Genomic DNA, 9,833 nt, shown 5'->3' with positions numbered 1-9,833 from the left:
GGGGACAAGGGGCAGGGGCGGCTGCCGCGGGGGGCTCGGCGTGGCCGGGGGCGGTGGCGGCGGCTCCGCGGGTGCCAGACAGCCTCGCCGGGGACAAGGGGACCGCAAGGTGGCGGCGTGCGGCGGGTGCCAGACCCCCCCCGGGCCGCCGGGGCTCTGCAGACCCCTGGGGCTGCCGGCGGGGGGGTGCCGGGGGTGCCGGGCTGGCTCCGCGCTGCCCCCGGTCCCCCGGCCTTTCCTGGCTCCGCGGGGTGCCGGCTGAGCCCCGGGGGACCGGGGGAGCGATGGGGGAGCCCCGGGGAGCCCGGGCGGCCGCCGGAGATGCTCCGTGCCCGGCCGGAGCCGCGGCTGCGGCTGCGGGGCCGCCCCGGCTCGGTAGCCCGGCGCCGCAGGTTGCATCCGGGCGGCACTTGCCCAGCTGTTCGGTGCGTTTTCTAATTTCGTGCAGAGCAAGGCAGCGGTCAGAGAGGTGATCTGTAGATCCGTGGCTTTAAAGGATAAATTAGAGCATCGGATTTGATCCGTATTGCAGTGGATTAGAGCAACCTCTCCCCCCTCCCCTTCTCCTCCCCCCCCCCCCCCCCCCCCCCTCCCGGCTCACTCCCCCCTCCTCCAGCACCACCTTTTTTCCTCTCATGCAATACCAAAACTGACCCTGCCTGGCAGAGGGACTCTGCTCGGCGAGCAGGCACACAGAGCCGCCGCTCTGCCCCTCCAGCCCCCGCAACCCGCCGCGGCCGGGGAGCGGCCGCTGCCCGGGGGCTGCCCGGGGGTGCCCGAGGGCTGCCCGCTTGTCCCGGGGCCGCCGGGGCCGCGGGGAGGCGGCGAGGCAGAGCTGTCCCTCCCGGGGCATTTCCCGGAGCCGAGCGGGGCCGGGGAGCCGGCTGGAAATGGAAGGATGAAGTGTGCGGCCGGAGCGGTGATGTTCGTCCTCTCCTTGCTCTCCCCTGCAGGAACGTAATCCGCAATGCTAGTTCTCAGGTTGCTCAATGTTGTTGCTCCAGCCTACTTCTTGTGCATCTCCCTAGTGACCTTCGTCCTCCAGATCTTTCTCTTCATCCCCAGCATGTTCAGAGACCCTTCCACCACCCCACTTTTCTCTCCTGCTCTGCTGCATGGGGCCCTCTTCCTCTTCCTCTCAGCTAATGCCCTGGGCAACTACGTCCTCGTGATCCAGAGCTCCCCCGAGGACTCGGGCAAGGGCTTAAACTTGGGCGAAGGAGCCGAAGTGGTGGCGGACTGGCTGGATGGAGGCAGGTCCCCTGGCTCAGCCCTGCCCAGCACTCACTTCTGTAGACTGTGTGCCAGAGTCACCCAGAGGCATGACCACCACTGTTTCTTCACAGGGAACTGCATCGGGAGCAGGAACATGCGGAACTTCATCATGTTCTGCCTCTACACCTCCCTGGCTTGCCTCGACTCCCTAGTGGCAGGCATGGCTTACATTTCTGCGGCACTCTCCATGTCCTTCGCAAGCCCGCTGGCCTTCCTCACCCTCCTGCCTCACTCCATCAGCCAGTTCTTCTCAGGTAAGGAGCCCTCCCTCGGAGATGGGAGCAGGGCCCTGGGGCGGGGGACGTGCTCTTTCCCTGGTGTCTGCGTGTGGGGCTGGTAGAGGGGGGAGTGGGCACGTGGGAGAACTGCCTGTGTTCAACAAACCCCTCTTTGGTGGCAAGGGACAGTTTGCACAGGACTGTGCTTTGAAATTGAGGCTGGGACCCACTCCAGGGTACAGCTGCAGCCCTGGTTGTAATGTGTTAGACACTGGAAAACACCCCATAACCAGCTGGCCGGTGATGGAATAGGGCTGTCTGTTGTCCAGGGAGTGTTGCATTGAGACAGAGGAGGGAGATTTCACTCACTGCACATACTATAGGCGAGAGGAACCTTCTGCCTGTCCTACGGGCAGGGGTGGCGGGTCTGTGGGTTTTCATAACCTGCAAGTCTGCAGATTCCCCATATCCCAGCAGAGATATTCCCGTCCAGGTCCACAACCCCACTCCATTCACCATCACCCATCTCCTGTCTCCCTTCAGCACAAACTTACTGAGACCTTGCCGTCCTTCCAGCACGGAGAATTTGGGTTCAGGCAACAAAGACCAAGTGGGGAGTTTATAAACGTGATGTGATCAGCCATCTCTTTCTTGACCTTAGACTGGGACACAGCTCCACAGAGAACCAGGAGAAATTCTCTGTGCCTGTTCTCTGGAAGAGCTCCGCAGCCAAAGCAAAACTCTCTTTCTTCCTTTCACCATCCCTCACCCTCCTGCTTCTCCTGATTTCCCCTCTCTTCCTGCCCTCCTGTGAATTTCCCCAAACCTTCCCCTTCCTCCTCCTGATTTTGCTCCCATAACTCTTCCCCTGCTCTCCCAGCCTCATCTCTCCACCTTTCAACATGCCCCCAAACTCTACAACCTCCTCCCTTTCTCTGTCCAAACCTAAGAACCAGATAAAACCTGAGCTGGGAGAAGTGACGCTGCAGACAGCCTAGACTGTTATTCTGCCCTGAAAGTGACAGCAGAAAAATGTCATTTTCCCCCACATGCAGCTCATGCCTAGCACACTCAGATCGGCTTTCGTTAGCCTAAAATAGGTACTCCATATATTTTAGCTTTGCAGATTCAGCCGAGCTCAGTAAGAAGGGCCCAGAGTCTGTTTTGGCTCGTGCACCACCACCAGAAGTGTTGATTATGAATCTGAGTGTGGGATCTCCATTGCTGGTGGTACAAGAGCCAGAGAAGCCGCAGATTGCTTTCGGATTCCAGGCTGGGTTTGCAGGGTTGCCGTCTGAAAACAAACAAATATCTCTCTACTTGGCAAATGAGCAGATTTGTCATGGTAATCACCAAGAGACAATAAACATGAAATCCTGCCATGACATTTTTATGGAGTCATTTTTCCAAGTAGAAGAATTTTTGTGAATAATGTTATCTTTGGTAACATTAAAAACACTGGGCATGATTTTCCCCAGTGCCTAAGCTCTGCTCAGCACATCAGCCTGGAAGGGGGAGCAGGGATGTGAGAGGAGATTATCAAGGAATTAGTCCTCTCTGATTCTCTGGGCTCATCAGCACCGAGCTGGGTCCTGGCGTGTGTCTGAAGAGCCACTGAAGTGCCCCAGCTCTGGTGTCAGCAATTGCAGTGCCAACAACAGCACGTTGGCAGTGTTTGAGTGGGACACGACAGGGCAGGGAGCTTGGATGCCCTCAAGAGGCACCAGCACCCAGCTCCCACCCAATTTCTACTTCAGCCAGGGTGACAGCACGCAGCAATATGCAGGCAAGTGGTGTCTTGGCTGCTGGGGAGGAAGGGCCCTCTGGGCTCCCCCCAGCACATTCAACGTCCAGTTCAGGAAAGAGAAACAGCCTGGGAGGATTGTCCACATAGTCTTTCTCTTATGCAGCTAACATAACTTGTGGGTTGTGGTAGGATCCAAAGAGAGCATTGCTTTAACAGAGAAAAAACTTTACCTTTCCTCTTCTCCAGCGTGCCCTTGACACTGGGGGAGGAGTGAAAGAGGACAAAAGGTGAGTCTGCTGGTCTTATGTCAACGAGTGATTCCTGCTTCCATGCTGGGAAAATTTTCAGTTGGCGTGTTCTGCCCAGACTGTGCTCAGGCATGAAATTCAGAGTCTGACCCAGAGTCTATAATTTCAGTTTGTGATTCAGCTTTTCTGGCAAAGATAATGTATGGCAATAAGCTCAAGATCACTTCAGGTCAGTTAGAGCAAAAGTGAATCCAAGACTAAAATGGACCCTGCTGAGGAGGGACAAATGGAGAGTACTTTTGTAAATACAGGTCAGATTGGATCCACAAAGAAATGATAGAAAACGCTTTCTGTGGGTAACCTGAAAATCAGGTTAAAAAATCCACATATCTGGAAAATATGGCTGAGAGATGGTTAATATTTGCAAGGGGAAAACAAGGGTAATTACTTACTAGATGTTGAATTTTAGCAGCTCATAGAAATAAAGCTTACGGCTGTCTTCCAAAGGCTCTAAAGAAAATAGCTGTCTCTCCCTACATCCCATCTGAATGTCAGCTGCAGAAGGGAACACATGCCTGTCACGCTCAGGTCCATCAAAAGAAGGGCAGAGAAACCCAAATTTGGCTCTGGACTTCCCATCTGATGCCCTAAGTTATTCCGACAGAATTGGTCTGAGGATTTGTCATCATCCTAGGGGGGTTGTTCTCCCCGTGCTGTATTGCACATGAAGCCCACTGAGCTGAATGGGATCTAATGAGAAGGGAAAGATGACTCTGCATTTAGAATGAAAATTGAATGACTCCAGTGCCTTTTTCAAGTGAGCACAATCTCTGACAGCTCGAGGCCCTAGTCAGTGTCCTTACGAATCATCCCCAGAGGGGCCTGCTGGCTGAGCCCAAAGCTTGACTGCCCATCATGGGTCAGCCCCAGCCGCTCGCTGCCCACACTGCCAGCTGGAGAGGCTGGGATTCACGGACCACAAAGCCAGGTGACACCGCCTACCATGGCCTTCTGTATAAGAGAAGCAAGAGGTGCCTATCCAGCCCCCCGTTATTGAATTTAAAACCTGAAGCAGCCATGCACACCTACTCTGGCATGCAGTCCCTGCTCCGGCAGCACGTCTCTCCTGGGAACTCAGGGGGACTCACGCCGGCGTGTGGTGACCAGAGCTCACACCAGCCCTGTGCTCCTCCAGAGGGAAGGGAGCACGCAGCAGCTTTTTCATTTTTAACCTCACGGAAACCAGAGAGATAATACCGGCTATTTGTACACGTAGTGACACATATTTCATTTTCTTTGTGTGCCTGTGTGCAAATACGGGTGTTTAATAATATATCAATATACACAAAATATGTGTGTACTCAGTCATATGCACACAGAGAGAATATTATTTCAATGGGTTTAGATCTGCCTACACACCAAAAGGTCACTCGGTGATAACTGCTATTATACTTATTTTCCAGAAGGAGCTCTAAAATCATTGCCGAGGAAAGGGCCCACAGAATATTTTTATATAAATACATTCAGCATAAACATACACAACAAAAACTGTTGAATTAAGAGTTTTAGATCTACAAAATATTTGGAGCATTCTGGCAGCAGCTTTAAAAAAGGAATTTGGATTGCATTTTGAAGTTTTCTGTTTCAGTTTCTTGTGTTCATATGCAAACTGCATTTGCACGATGGTAGGAAAGTCATTACTGATTTTTTTTATCATCTTATGTATTATGTATGTATATCTTATATATAGAATAGGTAGGTAGATAGATAGATTATACGTAGGTATAGTGATGAACTCCAAGTCATTCTGTCTAGTATTAACACACACAGTAAGGCTTCTGGAAGCATCTACATGCTGTCAGACCCACATCTCCTTTCAAAAGGAATCTAGGCTGTCCAGATTCCCTCTGATCAGCAGGCAGACCCCTAAATAATTTAAACATTCTTCAAAACAGAGCTGAATTCTAATAAATACATTCACTTCTGGCTGAGTTTGCCCCTGCAATCCAGATCCTCACGTTAAGAGCAAAGGGAGAAGTCTACAGAGACCGTCACCATGTTAGCACCTCCCCAGTGGGGTTCATTGAATAATGGCACTACAAAGAAAACAATTTTGTGTAGTTAGAGTAACCACCCTGCATTTTTCCTAACTCGCCACTGGTACGGCTGCTAAACAGGGCCAGCCAGCTTGTCGGGGCTGTATGTGACGCTGACACGTGAGGGGTGCCTAAAACCTTTCTTTGACTCTCTCCCTGCCTCTTGGTCCGCAGGAGCTCTCCTCAGCTCTGAGATGTTTGTCATCCTCATGCTCTACCTCTGGCTCGGGATCGGACTGGCCTGCGCTGGCTTCTGCTGCCACCAGATGCTGCTGATCTTACGCGGGCAGACACGGTACCAGGTGCGGAAAGGGATGGTGGTGAGAGCCCAGCCCTGGAGGGAGAACCTGCGGGAGGTCTTTGGCAAGAGGTGGCTGCTAGGACTTCTCATCCCTGTGCTGAATGTGGGAAGCGACTACCGTAGGCAGAAAGGGAAATAACCCTGCACGCGCGCACCCCATGCAGGCAACACCTCCCCTGCTCTCCCCCTGCCTGTGGGATTGCCGAGGAGCTGGGCCACTCCATCCCTCAGCGCCGTGGCCTTCGTGGGAGGAAGGGGCTGGCAATCAGGCAGAATCAGCTCAGCGTAGTAACACGGAGATCACAAACCACGTAGATGAAGAGGTACCGCAGCTTAGTAGCCCCATCACTGCACCTGCGAACGCGGCAACAGGCTTTGAACGAGCAGAGAAACCGGCCAGGCTCCCCCGCGGCGCCCCAGCCCCCTCAGCCGCCCCACATGCTCCCCGACAGGCCGCGCGGGAGCTTTCAGAGGGCCTGGGCTGTTGTGGTAGCTGCACAAACAGCCTCTGCTCCTCAGGACGGGCTTGCAGGGTGCCTTTGGCTCTGCCAAACTTGAGGTAACTTCCCAGCACTGAGAAGCCTTTACTGACAGAGCTGCGGTGCAATTGAGCCACCGTAGGAGTGGGCGACACAACCTGGCTACGGTGGCATGCAAACCTTCTCTCCACAGGCTAGGAAAGCAGGAGGAAAACAGAGAGAAATCTAGCATTTCTCCACTTCTGCCTCGACCTGCTCCCTGCACAGCCTGTGCCAGGACTGCAGCTCTGCTGCCTACTGTCAGCAGTCCTGTGCCTGGGGACACCGCCCAGGCCAGGCTGCCCTCCTGGCAGGGAGTAGCAAGCAGATAAATCAGCCTCCAGCAGCGAGGTGAGGGAGAGGAAACCAAGGCGAATAGAAAGGCGATGTCTGAGAAGCCGTATCATCAGGCTCTGTGTGTGAGGGAGAGAGAGAACCACACACCTGGTGAGGTGCCGAGGTGCCAGGAGCCCTCCAGGTGCGCCTGAGCCCCCTGAACCATTAGTGCTGTGAGGAGCTCAGCATCGCAGAGGACAAGGAGGTTTTCCAGCTGATCAGCACGCTTCACCTTGCACTAAAACCAAAAAAAAAATAAAAAATAAAAAAAATTTACCTCAGACATCCCTGCCACACCGTATTTACTAGCTCTCCAGGGCAATTCTCTCTCGCATTGCTGCAGAGGGGTAAATTCATCCGTGTTATAACTCCATAAAGGAGGTTAATGGAATTACTACAGGGATTAATCAGCCTAATGTGTCAGTTGTTTTCCAGCTACAGCAACAGCCCCTGAGATCAGTGCTGAGATCCTATGCTAATAGGTGCCTTAAGAAAGGATGCCATGACTTCTCGACCAGGATCGTAGTGCTGGACTGACTGCCCAGCATCTGCAACAAGAAGCCACTGTTTTGGCAAAACTCATCAGTTTATGTGGGCTGGGTAGGAATCCATTGCTTCTCTTTAATAAGCTGGGGAGTATGCTGATAAGCCGTGAAAAATGTGTTTTCCTTCCTCCAAAATACTCTTAGTGCATCCCAGATAGAGGAGCGCACCTGCTCGTGTTCTTGCATTTCTCACGAGCCACAGCAGAGGCACGCAGTCCTATAGGCTTTGTAACCGTCCTTCACCGCTTCGCATTCGCATACACGTCTGGATCAATAACAAACAAAGTCTGTTGTGATGAGCAGAATAACCATGAAAATATACTGAAAAAAACAAACCCTAGCTGAATAATTAAAACTCATAGTGTATAAGCCCTTCCGCACTGTGTGTTCGCATGAATGCACCGTTGTTTCCATGTGTAATATGCTGTATTTTCACTAACAGTGAACAATAAAAAGTGTTTTGACTTTTTATGTTAGCTGTATCGTGCTTTTTAACAGTTCATTAGATGTCTTTGTACATGGCAGTAGCTACGTTTGTCACCACATACACAAACGCTTTGAAGGAAAAAAGTCAGGATTTTCTTATTGGTTTGCCAATAATACATCATATGATTTCAGACAAGTCCTTTCATCCTTTCTACTTTAATGTAATGACCCAATCTAAAAATGCATCTAATGAGCAACTTGGACAAGCATTCTAATTGCTATTTATAAATTACACTACAAACCTCAATGGAAAGCTACAGGAAAATTAAGGTATTATTGTTGCCCACAAACAGCATCTCAAAGTAAATTATTTCTTATTGGTAAGGTGGCACCAAGGTGAGCAGACAGTCACCTTGTCGCTGGAAGCTGAGCCAGCATTTGGTGCCATGGACATCTCGCCTTGGACAGCCTCCAGGATTATTCTCGTTCCCCAGACCGATTGATGCAACTTCTTTTTCAGATATTTCTAAAGGCAACAGGCTCCCAAGATTTCAGCCAGCAGCTTCCTCACATCAGCAGAAATTGTTTTGACATCCTTGCCCTCTGCTGTTGGCACTTGATTGATGCTGCCGTTTGGGCAGCTTGTGACGCTTGGAGCTGCTGCCTCGGGGGGTGAGCTATTTGGGGGCTGCACGCTGGGAGGACATGGCCAGCTCACGTTTTTGGTGGGACAGCTGCAAGGACAGCCCCCATGTAGGCAACAGTGTTAGCTGTCCATGAAGCCTGCTGCCTCTTCACACCAGTGCTGGGTTAGAGCTGTCTGCCCTCACTGCAAAGTCTCGCTCCTTGCTGAAGCCCAGAGGGATCCCAATTTGAGCAGCCACAGCACGGTTCTCCAAAATTATTCTTCACTCAATTATGCTTCCCCAGGAATATTCAGACACCTGTGCTCCTGACTGCAAATCACTGTGTCGCCATTTCATGCAGCTGAACACTTCCACTGCAGCAAGCAGCTGGATTTCAGCAGCAGCGGTGGGACTTGCCGATGTATGCAACCTTTACAGTTATGATCCTTTGGGATGAAAAGAGCTATAAAAATGTAACATTATGGTGACCCTGCATATTGGCTTATTTCTCTGTTCATTCCCAGCTGTGTGCACTGCCCTGTTTGGGGCAGAGCAGTAGTTCTGCAGGAACAGCTGAAAGAAAGCAGCTCTTTGTCTATCCAGCTGCCCTGACATCCCTTTGCACTCATACCTGTGCATTCTCTTGTAGAAATCCTTGGGAAGAAAATGTAACAGCTCAACAGCTCCGAACAGAACCTTTGCTCTTAGCTATGAATTAGTAAATGAAGGCTTAGCTTGATGGCAACATCACAAATTCTTGGCTAAATATGCTTGATGGCTCTAAAGTTTTGAAAGGGTAAAAAATAAGTTTCCCATTTTCTGTGCTTAGAGACCCATTACTTATCATTTGCATTTTATTAAATAGCTGCTGCAATAGCAAAAATATTTCAGAACACGATTTCTTGTGACAATGTCCAAATACTTCTAACATTTTTTAAAATAAAACATTTCGTGCTTTTCTGGGCTTTGGAAAATCAGATGAACATCAGTTCTTCTCTGATAATGCTCATTGTTGAAGGAAAAGCTCCTGTTGCCTAAGTCCTTGCCACAGAAACTTATGCTGAAAGGCTTGTCTATTTTAAAGTGTGGCTCTCTGAAAAAAGAAGTGCCACCTCCAAGGCCTCAGAATCCTTTGCCATGACAATGTAAAGCAAACTGAGGAATGAAAATGTGAAGTAAACCAGTAGAAGGCTGTTCCTACGTATAGTGAGAATCTCATACAAAATAAGAAGTAGGCAGTGCTCCTTTTCATACTACAGTATTGGGCAGTCCTCAAGGCCTGCATGCAAAAAGGCTTCATTGGATATATTCAGAGAGTACAGAGTTAAAATATGAAGAGTCCCAAGTAATAAGGCACAGTGAAGATATGAGAAAAGGTGGTGTGAAACAGCATTTATCATCTTTAAGAAATAGCTAACTCAAGGGAGATGATCACAGTCTAAAAATACTTGCAAGGAGACAGAATAAATGAATGAAGAGACTCATTAGCTGTAAGAA

The 9,833-nt window shown here is 50.7% G+C and overlaps 1 protein-coding gene across 1 annotated transcript; it reads left to right on the top strand.

Annotated features, from left to right (window-relative positions):
• Positions 1 to 967: 967 nt before the first annotated feature.
• Positions 968 to 6,167, top strand: ZDHHC22 (zinc finger DHHC-type palmitoyltransferase 22). Its single transcript, XM_035539486.1, has 2 exons — positions 968 to 1,529; positions 5,759 to 6,167. Exons 1-2 carry the CDS (start codon positions 968 to 970, stop codon positions 6,022 to 6,024), a joined length of 828 nt encoding a protein of 275 aa, XP_035395379.1. The 3' UTR covers positions 6,025 to 6,167.
• The last annotated feature ends 3,666 nt before the right edge of the window (positions 6,168 to 9,833 follow it).

The sequence above is a fragment of the Cygnus atratus genome, chromosome 5 (assembly GCF_013377495.2).
Source record: "Cygnus atratus isolate AKBS03 ecotype Queensland, Australia chromosome 5, CAtr_DNAZoo_HiC_assembly, whole genome shotgun sequence".
Classification (NCBI taxonomy): domain Eukaryota; kingdom Metazoa; phylum Chordata; class Aves; order Anseriformes; family Anatidae; genus Cygnus; species Cygnus atratus.
Note: the sequence above shows the minus strand (reverse complement) of the source record. Positions and strands in the feature narration are given on the sequence as shown.

Excerpts from the sequence above, each read along its gene's own strand:
- ZDHHC22 (XM_035539486.1), top strand. The coding sequence starts at position 968 with ATGCTAGTTCTCAGGTTGCTCAATGTTGTTGCTCCAGCCTACTTCTTG. Across the intron at positions 1,530-5,758 it reads CATCAGCCAGTTCTTCTCAG|GAGCTCTCCTCAGCTCTGAG; the intron begins GTAAGGAGCCCT and ends CTTGGTCCGCAG.